We start from the raw sequence: 19,959 nt of genomic DNA, 5'->3' as shown, positions 1-19,959 counted from the left end.
TGGGGAGAAAATGGGATAAAAAAAAAAAAAAAAAAAAAGAACAGCTCAAATAAGCAAAGAGAAATGACAGTCCATCGTTACTTTAAGACATGAAGTTCAGTCAATCCGGAAAATTTCAAGAACTTTGAAAGTTTCTTTAAGCGCAGTCACAAAAAACATCAAGTGCTTGGATGAAACTGGCTCTCCTGAAGGAAAGGAAGGAAAGGAAAGGAAGACCCAGAGTTACCTCTACTGCAGAGGATAAGTTCATTAGAGTTACCAGCCTCAGCAATTGCAGCCCAAATAAATGCTTCACAGAGTTCAAGTAACAGACATCTCAACATCAACTGTTCAGTGGAGACTGTGTGAATCAGGCCTTTATGGTTGAATTGATGCAAAGAAACCACTACTAAAGGACACCAATTAGAAAAAGAGACTTGCTTGGGCAAGAAACACGAGCAATGGACATTAGACCGGTGGAAATTTGTCCTTTGGTCTGATGAGTCCAAATATAAGATTTTTGGTTCCAACCGTGTCTTTGTGAGACGCAGAGTAGGTGAACGGATGATCACCGCATGCGTGGTTCCCACTGTGAAGCATGGAGGAGGAGGTGTGGGGGTGCTTTGCTGGTGACACTGTCAGTGATTTATTTAGAATTCAAGGCACACTTAACCATAGAATAATTTTCAATGTCATTGTATGCTGTAGCGTTTAGATTTCCCTTCACTGGAACTAAGGGGCCCGAACCATGAAAAACAGACCCAAAACATTATTCCCTCTCCAGCAATCTTTACAGTTGGCACTACACATTCGGGTAGGTAGTGTACTCCTGGCATCCGCCAACCCCAGATTTGTCCGTCGGACTGCCAGATGGTGAAGCGTGATTCATCACTCCAGAGAACAGCACTTACAGTTATTGGGGCAGCTCCAGCAGGGCAGAAATGTAACAAACTGACTTGTTGGCGGCGCCACGTTGAAAGTCACTGAGCTTAGTAAGGCCAATCTAATGCCAATGTTTGTCTATGGAGATTGCATGGCAGTGTGCTCGATTTTATACACCTGTCAGCAACGCTTGTCTGAAATAGCCAAATCCACTAATTTCAAAAGGTGTCCACATACTTTTGTATATATAGTGTACATTTTCATGTATGAGTTCCCATGGTTAAGCCTGGACAGCACCTCCCACATGACATTTGATTTAACTGGAGCTATGCCTTTGGTCTCCCATCCAGAGTTTTAAACATTTCCAGCCCTGCTTAGCTTCAATGTTTGTCACTGACTTTTACCAATGTGCTATGTTGCTAACCAGTCAATATTCAGGTCACCCAGAAAATAGACAGCTCTTATATCACACACATTATCAAGCATTGCACACTAACTGTGTTATCCAAATACTGAGTGTTAGCACTTGGTGGCCTACAGCAGCTTCCCAAAAGGGGCATTAGATGAGGCAGGTGAACTTGCAACCACAACACTTCAACATTTGACAGGAGATCCTCCCTAAGCTTCACAGGAATATGGCTCTGAACATATACAGCAACACCTCCCCCATTGACATTCCTGTCTTTTCTGTAGATGTTATATCCTTGTATTGCTACTGCTGTATCAAATGAATTATCTAAGTGAGTTTCAGAGATGACCAGTTATCCAATGTTAGCAAGTTACTGATTTCATTAACCTTATTTCTAAGGCTACATATATTAATATGGGCTAAATCTTAGCCCTTTCCTGGGTAGCTTATCGGAGATAGATGAACAATAACAAAATAATACATTGTTTGGCTAGAGTCAGTGGCCGTGTCCGAATACCCATACTTGCATCCAAAATAGGCCGTTTGAGTATTCGAAAAAAGTTTAATAGTATGCAACATTTTGAAAAGTGTATACTTTATATGCCCAGATGTCATACTCATTTCAGCTTTGACAACAGCTGATAACTTTGATACGAGCATGCGCTACCAAAATCAACAAATAGTGGGAAACAATGCAATCACGTATGGCATTACGCCAAAATAGAATGTTTAATAGTATGCTACATTTAGAAAATCGAGTATGGTTTAAATGCCAGGATTTTAAACTAATTTTACCTCTTTATCTAGTAGAATTCGATGTACACTTTTCCAGAATGCATTGGAAGATGTGGGCTGTGGGTGATTGGCTACTTGAAGAGAACTAGAGCCTAACAAAACTAGGCTACTTTATTGGGAAAATGCCCAAAGCTTCTGCGGTGGAGTTCAAATGTTGTCAAAGTAGTTTTTGTTCTTAAAATGATAAAGGGATTTGCATCGCAGGCTACATCCTCACTAACACAAGTATTTTTAAAGTGGATTTCAGCTTTGTCACTGATAAGTGTTTTTTTCTTAGCCTTCAGAGCTTTTAAATTATAGTAAACCATCTTCTGATTCCTGAATGTGTCAGCTCTGGGGACTCGGGACACAGCTGCGTTACTGATGTCATGTTAATCAAGCTATTTGATTGAATCTACGTTATAGCACTACGGTATCACTAGTGTGTCGAAATGGAGCCTGTTTGTCTTCAGTCCTTTGAAAATTAGAATAGATGGGCTATTGGCCACTGTGTTATAGGTTGAATGTGAAAGTTTGCCTATACATCTTCAGAGTTTAGAGAAAGCATTAACATTGGAAATGAGCTATTATCAGCCTCGTTAATGCGATGCATGTCTACTGAATTTGAAAAATCCCCCCACACTCAACCCCACCTACTCAATTTAGAGCCGCGAGCACACTTTTTACTAAACAGTATGCGATGAGTAAATAGTACGCAGTTCATATATGTAGTACGTTAGTATGGATATTCCGACATGGCCAGTCAATTTAGTGTCAGTTGGCGTATGTCACATTGTGCTGATGCTACTGCACTGGATTCAAGGGCTGTCACTCCTGCCAGGCTTTAGGGAGGTCGGGTGGACAACGGTCCTCACGCTCTGGCATCTTTAATATCTGGGATAAGTTCTTATGTCGCTTATGCCTGGAGACAGCCCTGGAAGGGTCTCTTTTGCGTGAATGGAGCCAAAGACTACAGCTCACCGAAAAGACCCAGAATGCCCATCACTAGTGGGGATATACCACTTAGCCAAAAATTGCATGCCCTGTACACTTCTCCCCCACTGAGCTGTGTGGGCTATAAAATGTAAACAATTAATAAAAAAAATGCACCATGAATAGACTAATAATTTGCTAATATATTGATGCATCCAAATAGACTCAGTTGAAAAATGTAAAAACGTAGGCAAGAATGGACAATAGGCAAAGAAAACATGTTACAGGCAGCAGCTAGTAAACGTAAGTGCATTTTCTTTATTCAGACAGAAGGAGACAAAAACAGAATACCCACATATACATCCACACTTTACTTGCTCTCATAGGCTTCTTCCAACTTGAGCCACCCACACTACTACATACCCCTGACTCCATATTGTTAAACCGTCAAGTGATCCCTGTTCAAGCTGTTCTGAAATTTCATCATGAAATAAGGAATGTATTTTTTTGTACACAGCTCATTTACTGTTTGTACAAAGGTTTTGGAAATAACTTAGAATAAGGTCACGTTTTGGAATTTTAATGGAAGCATGCTGGAAAATAAAACTAGATTTAGCTAGACATGCTAAAGAATAACTAATTTGGCAATACGTGTGAACAGAGTGCATAAATTAAGCCAGTGGGTTGGTCATAGGCTTGATCGTTAGTTTCTTTCATCTGCCTGATCCAGACACCCCTCCATCAAACAAAAGACATAACCAGTATTCATTTGTAAAAAAAAAAATCATTCTGTAAAACCCATTTGGTTCATTAGTTGGAAATTGCAAGGGCAAATTTTCTTCCATTAGATTTCATTCATGAGTTTGGAAATTGCAAGGCCAATCTCATAAATGGCGACAAACTTCATCTATTTTGTCATAATCCTTCATCACAAATTGCCATTTAAGACGTGTCTGTGTTCTTCATTGTGACAAGTGGAATGATAACCACAATTTTAAACCATGAAACAGCATGCTTGATTTTTCTCCACACAACAGAAAACCCCACCCCCAACCCCCTCAAATTTGTACTCTAAACCCCCTCACCTAATTCCTTATGTTATCATTCTGGAATGAACAGCCATACCCACGGGATTTAAAATTCTGTTTTTTTTCCTTTCCCTGTAGGCCTCAGATCATACCCGAGACGGGATTTATACAGGCCCACCTTCAAGGGTGACCACTGACGAGCCTCCAAGCTTCTCTGCTAAGGTTCGCCGATCTTTGATGTCCTCCAAACCGTTAACTTGCCATTCATGCTTGATACCTACAATTGAGCAAAGTAGTCAAATGTGAAGAAAAAAAACCCACAAATGAAATAAGTACCCTAGACACTCAGACAGCGGTTGGACAGTATTATGATTCTTTCAAACTAAAAACATAGCGCTCACCTGTGAATTTTTTTTTAATGGCATCCTTTGAGCTGGCGTAGATCATTTTGCTCTTCAGTGGAGCACCTTCTGGGGCCCTGAGATACAGAGAACAGGCGAGATGACCACAGGAGAGATGACCACAAGGTTCTGTATTCCTCGTTGTAGTCAAACTGACTTTTTAAACCCAGTGCTTAACAGATGACACTCACCAGAAGATGAAAACCAGGTCCTCTTTCTTGGTCTCCTTGGTTTCGTAGGTGGCGTCATAGAGGGCGTAGCGACAGTCGTCTGCGGGCAGCATCTTGACAAAGTGCAGGTAGGGGTCTGCGATGGTGGTACCCACGTCGCCAGTCAGGATCTCCTTACCCGATTCAAGGACGATGTGTTTCTTGTCCTCGCTCAGGCAGAACAGCACCGCCTTCTTCCGCTTCTTCTTCTCGTCCTCGTTCGCCTGGGCCTTACGCACCTTCATCTCGTTGAAGACTGTAATAACGTCATCGGTCACTGTCACCCCAGAGGCCTAACAAGAAAAACTGTCTTTAATGCATCATGTACCCAAGAAATCCATGAATTTCATAAATCACTATGCCATTGCACTGCTAATTTGAGCATCTTACACCTGCACTGTCCATATCAGTTGACTTTAAGGTGCAAGAAAAGATTGAGCAACTGTCATCAGTTAGTGCCCTCAGTAAGTATTCACAGCCCTTGACTTATTCCACTATGTGTTATAACCCGAATTCAAAATAGGTCAATCATTTCCCCACCCATCTACACACAATACCCCATAATTTACAAAATGTAAACAGACATTTTTGCTAATCTATTGAAAATGAAATACAGAATTCTCATTTACATAAATATTCACACCCCTAAGTCAATACATGCTACAATCACCTTTGGCAGCAATTACAGCTGTGAGTCTTTCAAGGTCTTAGAGCCTAAAGGTCTAAGAGCTTTGCACACCTGGATTGTACAATATTGCACATTCTTTTTTTTTAATCTTCAAGCTCTATCAAGTTGGTTGATGATCAGTCTTGCAATAGATTTAAGACAAATTAAGTCAAAAGTAATCCACATTCAATGTCTTGGTTAGCAACTCGTGTATATTTGGCCTTGTGTTTTAGGTTATTAACCCGCTGAAAAGTGAATTTCTCACAGTGTCTGTTGGAAAGCAGACAACCAGGTTTCATGTAGGATTTTGCCTGTGCTTAGCTCTATTCCATATCAAAGCATCCTAAAAAACTCCCTTGTCGATAAAAAGCATACCCATAACATGATGCAGCCACCACTATGATTTGCCGCAACCATAAAATTTTGTTTTAAGGACTTAGTGAATTTCTTTGCCACAGTTTATGCAGTTTTACTTTAGCGTCTTATTGCAAAAACAGGATGCATGTTTTGGAATATTTTTATTAGGTTAGTATTGTGGAGTAACTACAATGTTGATCCATCCTCAGTTCACTCTCATCACAGCTATTAAACTCTGTTTTAATGTCTCCATGATGAAACCCCTGAGCATTTCCCTTCCACTCCAGCAACTGAGTTAGGAAGGATGCCTGTATCTTTGTAGTGACTGGGTGTATTGATCCACCACCCAAGGTGTATTTAATAAATTCACCATGCTCAAAGGGATATTCAATGTCTGCTTCTTATTCACCCATCTACCAGTAGGTTGCCTTCTTTGCAAGGCATTGGAAAACCTCCCTGGTCGAATCGGTGTTTGAAATTCACTGCTTGACTAAAAGACCTTACAGATAATTGTGTGAGGTAGAGATGAGGTAGTCATTCAGAAATCATGTTAAACACTATTATTGCACACTATTATTGAGTCCATGCAACTTATTATTGGAATTAAGCAAAGTATTAACCCTGAACTAACTTAGGTTTGCCATAAAAAAGGGATTGAATACTTATTTACTCAACATTATGGCTTATATTTTTAATGAATTTGTTAAAACATAATTCAAATATTTTGACCAAGAAGAAAATAAGACTCTTCAAAGAACAGGATGTCCAGTAGCTAACATTGTGTTTGCATTTGCACGTCCTCTTTTCTCTCCCAAAGCAGTGGTTACAGCACTTGGTCCATTCTTTCTTATCATGGTTGTGCTGATGAAGAAACCCATACCTTTTGAGCGGAGGGAATGTTAAGCCTCGTTCACATTACCCATAAGCATTCCGTCAGGTTACATTACAGTGTGCCCCGTACATATCGTTATGTAGCCCATTTCATTATGCTGCAAGTCATCTTCATGGAGTCCTGCCCCGCTACGGAACAGACAAGTGTAGTGTTTGTAACGCAAGATGGAGAGCCCGTCTTGTTTTGGGAGATTCTAAAATATAACCGTTTCATTCAAAACAGGATTAACATACCATTTCAGGTGATAAAACATGGTTGTGTTAAGTTACTTTTCCCTCATGTTTTTATAAATGTATAGCAAGTCAAGCAAGTTCGCAATGCAGAGCATGTATGACATCCGTCGCAAATTTGCAGTGTGCTTATGGTAAAGCCTTGTTCACATTACCCATAAGCACGCCGTTACAGTGCGGCGGATGTCATTCATTTCAAATGGGGACGTCCATAGCGGAGTGGAATCGTAAAGCCCCCTTATGGTTCAAGGCTCCGTTGCGAGACGGCCGCCACACTGACATTTTACAAACTGCGGCGTCTTCAGTCCAGCCAGAGTCAGTCAAAAACCTGGAAGTTATAAAACCACAGATGAAAATGTGGTTTTCGGTGATGGCTTTATGGGATAGCTAGTAACTTGCAAACAATGACCCATTCCTATAAGTGAGTACTATTTTAATAGTAATGCTAAAAATAATACACATTGGCTGCTAAGCCAATTCTATTAAAAATGTTTGTGATTTAAAGACAATTGTTTATGATAATTATTACAGCTAGCGACTGGAACGAGCTGCAACAAACACTCAAACTGGACAGTTCTCAACCTCTTCATTCAAAGACTCAATCATGGACACTATTACTGACAGTTGTGGCTGCGTCACGTGATGTATTGTTGTCTCTAACTTGCCCTTTGTGCTGTTGTCTGTGCCCAATAATGTTTGTACCCTGTGCTACTGCCATGTGTTGCTGCCATGCTGTGTCGTTGTCTTAAGTCTGTGTTTTATCTTATTTTAATTTAATAAAATGTTTCATGTTTAATCCCAGCCCCCGCCCCCACAGGAGGCCTTATGCCAGGCTGTCATTGTAAATAAGAATTTGTTCTTAACTGACTTGCCTAGCTAAATAAAGGTAAAAAAATGTTTTACCAAAAATTGGTTGCTCTACAATCTACCCAGCTATAAAGTTAAACGAAACTTAGGAAAAAGTAATTAAACAAAACATGGTTCATTATCATCTGAAACAATATATTTATTCTGGCCATATTTTGCAATCTCCCAAAATAAAGGCAATGGCTAACGAGAGGCTCTCCTCTATTTAGCGTTACCAACACTACAATTAGCAGTGGGGAGTCTACTACAAAATAATAGATTCCTCGACCGTCAATTGCCATTTCTGGGTGTCAAGCTTAGGAGTCGATTGCTAGCGGAATCTAAGATTCAGTATTTCTGCAATTGTGGCAACTATTTTCCATAGTTTACTATGGAACAAACTCTTCCATCTTCCACATCAAAGAAAGAGCAAGCTAGCGAGGGAAAGAGATGGGAGGGGCACAGCCAGAAGTGTGCATTGGTAATCAAAAGTAACGTAAACTCGTACATCGCCTTGGTCCATACAATTGCCCTTATATTAGTGCCCCAAAAATGCAATACTTCCAGATCAACTGTAACGTCAATACCATTGTAAAGCACAATTTCTACCCTTTCCAACATGATCAATTACATGACCTAAACGCTGCCTGTTTCTGCATAATTCAAGCAGGCAATGAGCCCTGTCGGGTCTTTTTAAAAATGGCGGGTGGGGAAGCGAAACTAATGCGTGATAGTGAGAAGGAGAGAGGTTGTGGGAAAATTGCTTTTTTCCCCCCCACTCGATATGTCCAACTTATCGTCTCTAAAAGGTAAATAAAACACTATAAAGAGTTTATATAATGTGTCATTACATACCTATTTGAAGGTTTGTGTCGAATTTGAATCGGGTTTTTAGGACGGTGCTAAAGTGATCTTAGAAGTAAACAGCGGCTTTGAGAATGATGATCGCATGCAATGACGCAAAAAATGACTAGGTATCCCCCCTTACTCCGTCACTGTCCATTTCTCATTTTTAAACGATGAGAGAAGTGCTACACCTGGTGGAGAGATTGTAAGACAGAAGTAGTTGCTTTATGCGTGCTGTACGTTACGCCATGACACGTCACGATGTAACGGAGGGTCCGTTTTTTCAACTTTTCTCCAATACTATAGAGCCATTACCATGTGGATCAACGCTTGAATAGAAACCTAATTCACACCCCCAATTTTTAAGTCAACACAGTCGCTACAGTCCCATTAGTTTTCTTTGTAGCCTCGTTTGAATGTTGCGGCTGTGCACATTTGTATGGAATCGGGTGAGTTTACGTTAGTAGGCTATCGAAATGCTATATTTCGCAATTTCTTGCACAAGTTCACTAAAGGAGGGACTATCATTTAGTAGGCTGAGCTATTCTACACGCAACAGACCGACGACCAAACACACCAGCATTTTCATTGCTAAGAGAAAGAGGAGCAGGCGAGTCAGAGAGAGTCAGAACCGTGGGCATAGGCTATAGCGCCGTCATCTGCATTTATCAATGAGTATGGCTAAAATAAACGTCAGTGCCAGTGAATTGAAGTTGAACATCGCCAAATGTTAAATTAAGCCTAATGTGCAATAAAAAGTATACCCTATAGCTTTTAATGAAACCCTGGCTGGCTGTTTAAGTCTTAGGTCAGGGCTCTCCAACACTGTTCCTAGAGAGCTACCTTTCTGTAGGTTTTTGCTCTAACCCCAGTTGTAACTAACCTGATTTAACTTATCAACCAGCTAATTATTAAATCAAATGTGCTAGATTAGGGTTGGAGTGAAACCCTACAGGATGGTAGCTCTCCACGAACAGGTATGGAGAGCCCTGTCCAAGGCAATTGATCGCAAAGCAGCATCCTTGCTAACCTTTCTGGAAATGGCAAGTTCAGTTTCTTATCTATAAACAGTCAAGTGCAAATACGGTTCAAAAGCTCAAATCAGCAGGATGTGGGGCATTGTTATTAGGCAGGACGTCTACCATAGATGGATCACTACAATAATGATTATGATCACACTTCAATGTAAATATTATGTGGAGACCAATACATTTGGCAGCCAAGCACGAGTTATCAGTGAAGACTATTATCGTCTAGACATGACATTGAAATATCTTAGCGTCTACAATAAAAATCTACAGATTTCCATCATAAGTCAATTAAAATTTGAAAAAAGTAAGAATTACAGAGAGCAAAGAAAAACAAATCATGTGTGAATCGTCCTCTGGAATAACGCACAAGCTTCGATAATCATTACAAAACCAAAGTGTAGTAATAGCCGTCTGAATATGGCTATAACATGGCAAAGAATAGGCTTATCAGCTAGAATTGACTCCAACCACAAGAGTTGGAGTCAACTCAAATCCTGGAGTCGTGCACAACTAACTAGAATCGGAGCGGCTCGAGAGTTTAATTTCCTTGGTGTCCTCAAACTATCTTGGTCCAAACACACCAAGAGAGTCGTGAAGTCCAGATCCACAAGGCTCCTTAACAGCTTCTACCACCAAGCCACAAAACTGCTGAACAATTAATCAAACGGCCACCTAGACTATTTCATTGACACCCCACCCCCTTTTGTTTTTACACTGCTGCTACTTGCTATTTGTCATCTATGCATAGTCACTTTACCCATACCTACATTTATAAATTACCTTGACTAACCTGTACCCCCACACATTGAATCAGTACATATAGCCTCATCGTTCATTTATTATGTTACTTATGTAAATCTTCTCTTAAAACGGCATTGTTGGTTATGGGCTTGTAAGTAAGCATTTCACGATAAGGTGTAGTATACACCTGTTGTATTCAGCACGTGTGCCAATTTGATTTGATTCACAGATAGAACAATGAGCAAGATATTTCACTGGGTGTATAAATGTGAAGCATCTGGTTGGTATTTTCACTCACTACTAAATATGGTGATAAGAGAAACCCAGTGGCCGGCAGTGGGGGAAGATGGCGTTTTGGTCGACGTTCTGCTTATTTTGTCATCCATTAAACATTTGATCTCAATACAGTTTTCTGTTTCCAAAACTAGAATCTGTAACAAACAGAGTGGACTTCATTTGGAAACTTCACCCTTCGCCAAAGATACTAAAAAAGTGCATTGTTTAGGAGTGCAAGGGCGAATTTAGCTATTGCACATGTGCACTTCACTAAGCAGGCATTTCCTTACAGAAATATGCAACCAATAGGATCTCACTAGCTCGTGCTTGGCACCTTGTTTGATCTGCCCACTATGATTAATTTAGTCCCACTGGAAACGACAGGCTCTGGCCTATATTGGGTTAATTATAAAAATGTAAAAAACGAATATTGTCCATTCGGTAGTGGGACAAGACTAAAGATGTACGGCGTAATGAAATACGTCAAGATGTATACGGGGACATTGTGAACGAGAAGAAACACTGGCGCGCGGTTTTATAAGCGCAAGTCAAGTAAGAGGGAAATTGTGGCAGTGTTCCATGGCTTGCTCGTTTGTGCGGCTAACCAACCCTCAATGATCACTGAAATTGTTTAAGTGAACACACGCAGTGAATAATAGACGCAACTGAACAAAGTCCATAGACGTATTTGACCATATTCTATTAACATTGGCAGGTTGATAGCTGGTTATGTTACACTTCCTTGTACTTGAAGTAAGGGTGGGGTCAGCTGGAACAGGCGGTAGTCACCGGTACTAGTAAGGCTAACGCTTCAACACGGCACGGTCTTGCTCTAACATAACCGTTGTTAAATTCAAAGGAAATATAGTAACGTTAGCTGGTTATACTTATCAATTCCAATAGTGGATAGCGTAACGTTAGTTTCCTAACATTTTTTTGCCGTCTTTAATAAGAGGCCTAACAGTTAACAAGGTAGCTTAGGTGGCGACGCGTTAGCTACTACCAAGGACGCCAACATGCACTAGTTCATGCCAGCATTAGTCATGGTTGAGAGATGAAATGCCGAGGGGCTAGGTTAAAACTTAACTCTGACAACGAATGACAATGTAATTGAAGTCAACGTTACAAGCCAGTTCGTAAATGTGTGCTCCTAGTTAGTTATCCATCCAGACAATATTCCTCTATTGTGAAACTATAGTGCTAAATAAAATCATAATTTCATGTTTAACGGGCCAAGTAAGCACCCGTTCCCAATACAGCTACTGTGTGTATTTAGGATAACTAAATTACAGCGATTTGAAACAAACGTAACGTTACCATGGTTGGGTCTTTTGTCTATCAGCGTCTGAAACGTCGTTCCTCTTGAGCTCGCACAACACCAGAAACTCAGAACGCGACTGACAGGCAGAGTTTTTCACGGAATGACGTTTCACAGTGGCCACGCCCCCCTACTGTGGTATGGATGTTAAACAAATCCTCAAAATCTGCTATTGGCGCAGGAATATTACTTTAGTGGTGATGGGGAAACTCTATTGGAACATTTTAAAGCTGCCGTGTATACCTTTTTGGGCGACCCGACCAAATGTACATGTGAGTTATAGATCTGTCATTCTCACTGGACGCAAGTTTAAGAAGCGGTAGATAGGTTTTTGTGCACTATTTCTATGCTTCCCGTTCTTAAGGTGCATTTTTGCATCTTTTATTTTCAGTTTTGTACACCAGCTTCAAACAGCTGAAATATTTGTGGTTATGGGATTGATTCTCTACACTTTACGTACTTGTTTTGTCACATCAACTGAAATTAGGCAAACTATTCGATTTCTAGCAACCAGGATCTGGCGGAACGATTTCTTTATATATACACACACAGTGAGGCTTTAAAAATCTATATTTTTTTATTAAATTTTAGCAGAGAAAAAATAAACTGCTCTTGATAGTATCACTGCTATTTTAATACGCTTTACGGATCGGTCTCAACGCCTTCGTCAGAGCTTTCACAAAATACAATTGAATCAATTTTAGATTAAGGCTGTAACGTAAGAAATATGGAAAAAGTCAAGGGGTCTGAATACTTTCTGAAGGCACTGTATTATCAAGTGGGATGAAACAAATTGGCCACGTATCTACCGCTAGCGACATGTGATACAGCTGCCCGGTGAAGCAAATACTGCCCAGTGGGAATTACAACACCGTTGCACCTGTCATCCACACCGGCTTGATATTACATTAGCTAATTGGCATGTAACGGTGACGTCCAGATGGTGAACAATACTACAAGTTATTTCTCCCTTTCCCATCGAAACAAACATCACTTTCTTTTACAAGTTTTAATTAGCGCCATGCTGTTGTTGTTGCCAGCATAAACGAGGCTTACCAGGACGACTGACTGAACTAACTCCATTCGTCTCCACTTGACTCTCAACTGTGCGACATACGTCATCAATTTGGGCACCAGGCGTGTCCGTATAGCCTCTCCCCATTGGCACCCATTAAAATTAGCCCCAAGCTGGCGTTGTTATGTCAAATCAAACTTTATTTGCTTCATGCGCCGAATACAACAAGTATAGGCTTTACCGTGAAATGCTTATCAAAGTAAATTGTCCAGTGGTGATTTTTATGAATTGTTCAGCAGTCTAATGGCTTGGAAGTAGAAGCTGTTGAGGAGCCTTTTGGTCCTAGACTTGGCGCTCCGGTACCGCTTGCCATGCAGTCTATAACTCAACAGTCTATAACTTGGGTGACTGGAGTCTCTGACAATTTTATGGTCTTTCCTCTGACACCGCCTATTATATAGGTCCTGGATGGCAGGAAGCTTGGCCCCAGAGATGTACTGGGCCGTTCGCACTACCCTCTGTAGCACCTTACGGTTAGATGCCGAGCAGTTGCCATACCAGGCGGTGATGCAACCAGTCAGGATGCTCTCGATGGTGCAGCTGTAGAATCTTTTGAGGATCTGGGGACCATGCCAAATATTTTCAGTCTCCTGAGAGGGAAAAGGTTTTGTCGTGCCCTCTTCATGACTGTCTTCGTTGGTGATGTGGACACCAAGGAACTTGAAACTCTCGACCCGCTCCACTACAGCCCCGTCGATGTTAATGGGGGTCCGTTCGGCCCACCTTTTCCTGTAGTCCACGATCAGCTCCTTTGTCTTGCTCATATTGAGGGAGAGGTTGTTGTCCTGCCACCACACTGCCAGTTCTTTGACCTCCTCCCTATAGGCCATCTCATCGTTGTCGGTGATCAGGCCTACCGCTGTGTTGGAGTCGTGTTTGGCCACGCAGTCATGGGTGAACAGCGAATACAGGAGGGGACTAAGTACACACCCCTGTGGGGCCCCAGTGTTAAGGATCAGTGTAGCAGACTACTCTTACCACCTGGGGGCGGCCCGTCAGGAAGTCCAGGATCAATTTGCAGAGGGAGGTGTTTAGTCCCAGAGTCCTTAGCTTAGTGATGAGCTTCGTGGGCACTATAGTGTTGAACGCTGAGTTGTAGTCAATGAACAGCATTCTCACATAGATGTTCCTTTTGTCCAGGTGAGAAAGGGCAGCGTGGAGTGAGGTTGAGATTGTCATCTGTGGATCTGTTGGGGCGGTATGCGAATCGGAGTGGGTCTAGGGTGTCCAGGAGGATGCTGTTGATGTGAGACATGACCAGCCTTTCAAAGCACTTCATAGCTACCAACGTGAGTGTCACGGAGCAGTAATAATTTAGGCAAGTTACCTTCACTTCCTTGGGCACAGGGACCATGGTGGTCTGCTTGAAGCATGTAGGTATTACAGACTCGGTCAGGGGGAGGTTGAAAATGTCAGTGAAGACACAGACTGGTAAATCTTGTTCATTCTATTAAATTAAAACACCAAGACTGTTTTCTCATTAGTTGGGAATGTTGTTTGAAATATCAGATACAGCATACTTTGGTGATATCGTTATCAACCTACTGCATACCCCTTAGAAATATACATGTTTGTGTGCAGGGTGTTAATTAATTGTTGACTTACTAGTGGCACATGTCACAAAATGTTTCCTATCCATTTTCATTGTGTTAAAATAGAATTAGGTTCCCTAAAAGTTCACTTGTATACACTAAACAAGTATTTGTCCAATCTAGTATCTGGCGTACTATATGCATGTTATGCTTTGCAATGTTGATGACAATGAATTATTGATCTACTAGTGCCACATGTCACAACACATCTTTAAACTAGCGTAATCTGGGCATTTTATGGTATGCAATAGTCATCACACTGGATTAATGATCTACTCGTGGCATACATCTCAAAATATGTTTACCAGCCATTTTGTCTGTGTAAAACTTTAGTTTTATGCCCTCAAAGTTCACTGAAGTATAGAATAACCAATTATTTTACCCCATATTTTAAAATTGCTTAATCTGGGCATTTTTGTGCTATGCAATGGTCATCACACTGGATTAATGAGCTACTAGTTGCACACATCTCAAAAAAAACCCACCAGACAATTTTACTGGGATTTGTTTTGACATGGGGTCATCAAAGTTCACTGTAATATAACTACTTTAAAAAATGATAATGATAAAGAATGTGTTGATAGACCAATATTTTTTGTAACTTTTTTTTAATGTATTATCTCTCTTTAATGAAATACAAAGAAAAACCTATCAAGCTCACTTAGATCTTGCTGTGTGTGTGTGTCTGTGTACTGTGTTTGTATGTCATGAATGTAAACACATCTTGCTTTCACAATTTTACATTTGCTAAACGGCACCGCCAGTAGGTTACTGCAGCCTCACTCTACCCGTGGTACCAAAGTAATTTTTGCAACTTTCTTTGCAGCTGGATCCTGGACTTCCTGACAAGCAGACCACAGGCTGGTAAGATTGGCAACAACACCTCCTCCACGCTGACTCTTAACACAGGAGCATGTCCTCAGTCGTGGGTGAACAGGGAGTGTGGCTTTGCATGACACCAACTCCCCATCATCAAGTTCGCTTACGACACCACGGTTGTAGGCCTGATAACCAACAATGATGCGACAGCCTATAGGTAGGAAGTAAGGGAAGTGGCATTGTGGTGTCATGACAACAACCTCTTCTTCAATGTCAGCAAAACAAAGGAATTGATTGTTGACTTCAGGAAGCAGAGGAGAGAACAGGCCCCGATCCACATCAACAGGACTGCAGTAGAGAGAGTCACGAGTTTGATGTTCCTCAGCATCCTGACCGTTTGCGTCACAGCCTGGTACGGGAAATGGTCTATCCACAACCGCAAGGCCCTCCAGCGGGTAGTGAACATGGCCCGGTACATCACTGGGACCGTGCTCCCACCCATCCTGGACATCTACTTAAAACGGTGCCTAACGAAGGCACGCAGCATCATCAAGGACCCCACACACCCCAGCCACAAGCTGTTCTCTCCCTTATCGTTGGGCAGATGGTATAGGAGCATGAGGTCTGCTACCAAAAAGCACAGAGACAGTCTCTATCTACAAGCCATCAGACTGTTTAACGCTTGAACTGGACTAACCACCTGCTCTGATTCTCCACACCTTAGCACATGTGCACTCCCTCACACCCAGACACAAACACACACGCACATATACACTGAACAAAATTGTAAATGCAACATGTAAAGTGTTGGTCCCATGTTTCATGAGCTGAAATTAATGATCCCCAACATGTTCCATACTCACAAAAGCTTATTTCTCTCAAATATTGTGCACAAATTGTTTTCATCCCTGTTAGAGAGAATTTCTCATACGCTAAGATAATCTGACCTGACTGCAATGTGCCCGGTACAATTGAAACCGGGATTCATCCATGAAGAGCGCTCTTCATCTAAGGTGAGCATTTGCCCACTGAAGTCGGTTCCGACGCTGAACTGTAGTCAGGTCAAGACTCTGGCGTGGACGACGCGCACGCAGATGAGCTTCGGGATAAAATAACAAAAACACAGTGCAAACGCTTATCAAAGAAGCAAAGACAAACTACTACAAAACTGAAATCCAGGACCTAAAGAAGAAAAACGCTATGGAATGATGGGACTTCATTAAGGACTGAGGACGAAAGAAAACATCAGGAGGGAGAATACAGGTGGAGGGAATTGAAGACAAGGATGTGGCTGATGTTTTTAATGTATTTTTTGATGAAGCATGGACAAGCACCACACCTCTTGCCATCTTCCCCCTGCCCATGCCTACAAGGCAGGTTGAGCTGTGCAGAATTGGCCAGATAAAGCAAGCTCTGACCAGACTCAGCCCACATAAAGTGTGTGGGCCTGATGGCATTCCAGCCTGGCTACTAAAAGAGCAGAAGATCTAGCCCCTGTCATCACACATGTAGTCAACACCTACTGGCAGGGGACTGTTCCTGCTGCCTGGAAGATTGCCAATGTGTGTCCCATACCTAAAGTGTCAAACCCACGTACAACGAGTGACTGGAGGCCCATCTCTCTAACGTCATGCCTTGGAAAAATCCAGGAGAACTTCATCAACAAAAACCTCATGCCAACAGTTTTATCTGAGTGAACAAATCAGTATGCCTACCTCCCAAAGTCTAGCCCTACTACCGCCCTTGTGAAAGCCACACACTCCTTGCTGACAGCTACAGACTCCAAAAAAACAACAATGGTGAGGGTGTTACTTGCTGTTGTCCAAAGCCTTTGCTCAAGTAGATCACACAAAGCTCCTGCAACATCTGTCTGACATTGAACTGTGTCCAAGGTTACTAGCCTGACTCCACAGCTACACCACCGGAAGAAGGCAGAGGCGGAAGAGAAATGGCACTTTTAGCCCTTGGTCAGAGGTCACCTCTGGTGTGCTACAAGGGGGCGTGGTCTCATCATATCTGTTTCTCCTTCACATGTCCACCCGAAAAGTTGTCTTCAGTGACGCTCTGGACACTGGGTATGCAGACAATGTTAGGCTGTCCTGAGCCATACCATTAACCAGCATCAGCAGCATGGGGCAGCAGGGTAGCCTAGTGGTTAGAGCGTTGGACTAGTAACCGAAAGGTTGCAAGTTCAAATCCCCGAGCTGACAAATCTGTCGTTCTGCCCCTGAACAGGCAGTTAACCCACTGTTCCTAGGCCGTCATTGAAAATAAGAATTTGTTCTTAACTGACTTGCCAAGTTAAATAAAGGTAAAATAAAAATAAAAAAAATTATCAAAGAGGACAATTATACGGGCTTGGCGGCAAAGCAGCTGGAAGAGTGGGCCACATCCAACAACATGCTCCTTAATGGGAAAAAGTATGTGGAAATTCGGATATGTTTTCCTAGAGCCCATCCACAACCTGCACCACTAATCCTAGGAGGACAGGAAGTACCAGTGGTAACAACAACTAAGTATCTTGGTTTTCATCTAGACTCTAACCTTAGTGGTGAAACACATGTGGAGCAGTCAGTGAGGAAGGCCTCAAAACGCCTGCACATTTTGACTGTTCTTGCCAGAAATGGCCTACTCACTGAAGATCTGGTCACAATCAATACTACACTGGTCAGGCCTTGTCTGGAATACGGTGGAGTTCTGTTAGTTGGATGGAGTAAAAAGCAGCAGGCCCTACTAGACAGGGTGCAGAGGAGGGCCTTGAGGATCATCTCCAGAGATTTGGAGCAGTCCAACCACAGCTCCCCTCACTGCAGAGGGACATGCACACTCTTGACCATCCACTGAATGACCTGCTCCGTCCAAAAAGAGGTAACTGCACCACCAGGCTCCTGAGAAATAGCTACTAACTGCCCTGTATAACTGCCCTGTATAACTGCCCTGTATATATCTGCCCGTATGAACAGCCTGCGAAACACCACTCAACCCACTGCTGTCAGACTGTATAATAACTTTAGCTCTTCAATGGTTCTCCTAAAAAATAATATATTTTTAAATCACATTTTGATATTTACATCTCTTTCCATCATGAAAAATGTCCTGTAATGTTTACAATTGTTCAATATTCTATTTATGTCACATATTATGTGTTATGTATTTTAAATTAGTCTTTTGCAACTATTAGTAATGTCAAATCTGCATTTCTTCAGTTTCATCTGTGAGCAAGAATAAGTAAACTCAAACTCATATAGAAGAAGGGTTAAATAAGCATTATTGTTGGACTTTTGTTGCATTTAGGGGAGCTGAGCCCCCCTGGCTCCCCCGTAATTCGTATCTTGGGTAGCTCGAGCCTTTAGCCCAGTGCGGATATTGCCTGTAATCCATGGTTTTTAGTTTAGATACATTCTTATAGTCACTGTGGGGACGACATCTTCTATTCACTTATTGATGAAGGTCGTGACTATTGTGGTAAACTCCTCAATGCTAATCGGATGAATCCCGGTACATTTCCCAGTCTGTACTAGCAAAACACACAGTTCGTTGAGTGCAAGAGTGGGGTTGGCTTGGAGCGGGATGTAGACAGCTGTGATAATTACGGATGAGAACTCTCTTGGTAGATAAAAGGGTCTGCAGCTTACCATGAGATGTTCTATATCAGGTGAACAAAAGCTTGACATTTCCTTCATACTTGAAGTAGCACACCAGTTGTTATTTATGGAAAAGCATACTCTACCTCCTTTCGACTTCTCCGAAGCCGCTGTACGATCCTGCTGCTGCATGGACAATCCACTGAGTACTACGTGCATAGCGTCATCATCCAGCCACATTTCAGTAAGACGTATAATATTGCAGCTTTTAAAGTCTCTCTGATAGGAGATTCTCAAACAAAGCTTATCCATCTTCTTGAGTGACTGGACATTTGCCAATAGAACGGAGGGGAGCACCGTTCGATTTTCTCTTCGCCTCAATTTCACCAGGACTCCACCTCATCTCCCGCGTCTATTGCTGCGGCATTTTGGTCGCCGTGTCGACACAATCACCCCTGGGACCAAACAAGGGACGGAGAGTTACTTTCACAGGTGGCCTGTTATGCTCACAGACAGGAGTCTCCCACTTTCATTCCCCTCAGGGTGAAAGGTCAAAATTGTTATATTACATTTTTATTTTGGACAGAGAAGGCACACTGAATAATCCCAAACGGTTTGATGTTGCAGTTGGGGCATACCGATCCTTTTAGGTGTGTCAAGAGACAAAGTGACTTTGTCACTGCAAAGGGGTTGATTGGAGTGAATTCAACAATCTGTTGGCCAAAGATCTTAAACCATTGACTAAGTTGGTAAATTCATTGTTGCCTTTTTGTAATATATTTGACAATAAATAAAATATGTATATTTAAAAACGGTGTGGATGGTCAAAAACATGTTTCCGGTGTATTTAAGTGGGCAATTCTCAACACTACCTCCAAACCAAAAATGTTTAGTCAGTATTTTTCCTCTGAGATGAAGATTGTTGTAGTTGTCATTAAAAGCTGCATTTGATACTCGATTCTCTTAAAAGGCAGACATATTTCACTTGGATTTGAGTTTGAGTTAAAGATTATTTTGAGATAACATGAGGTAGTGTCTCCTAGCTCAGTTCCCCACATAACCACATTGAG

General features: G+C 41.8%; 1 protein-coding gene across 1 annotated transcript; it reads right to left on the bottom strand.

Moving 5' to 3' along the window:
• Window positions 1-3,272: 3,272 nt before the first annotated feature.
• On the bottom strand, window positions 3,273-11,927 carry LOC129868886 (cofilin-2-like). Its single transcript, XM_055943209.1, has 4 exons — window positions 11,819-11,927; window positions 4,598-4,908; window positions 4,407-4,483; window positions 3,273-4,282 (listed from the first exon to the last, which is right to left on the bottom strand). The coding sequence occupies exons 1-4, from the start codon at window positions 11,819-11,821 to the stop codon at window positions 4,170-4,172; spliced, it is 504 nt and encodes a 167-aa protein (XP_055799184.1). The 5' UTR covers window positions 11,822-11,927; the 3' UTR covers window positions 3,273-4,169.
• Between the last annotated feature and the right edge of the window lie 8,032 nt (window positions 11,928-19,959).

This window comes from Salvelinus fontinalis, chromosome 13 (assembly GCF_029448725.1).
Source record: "Salvelinus fontinalis isolate EN_2023a chromosome 13, ASM2944872v1, whole genome shotgun sequence".
Lineage (NCBI taxonomy): Eukaryota > Metazoa > Chordata > Actinopteri > Salmoniformes > Salmonidae > Salvelinus > Salvelinus fontinalis.
This window is presented reverse-complemented; position numbering and strand designations above follow the sequence as displayed.

Coding starts and splice junctions, on each gene's coding strand:
- LOC129868886 (XM_055943209.1), bottom strand. Junction 4,484..4,597: donor GACCTGGTTTTCATCTTCTG/GTGAGTGTCATC, acceptor TCTGTATCTCAG/GGCCCCAGAAGGTGCTCCAC. Junction 4,283..4,406: donor CATTAAAAAAAAATTCACAG/GTGAGCGCTATG, acceptor GCTCAATTGTAG/GTATCAAGCATGAATGGCAA.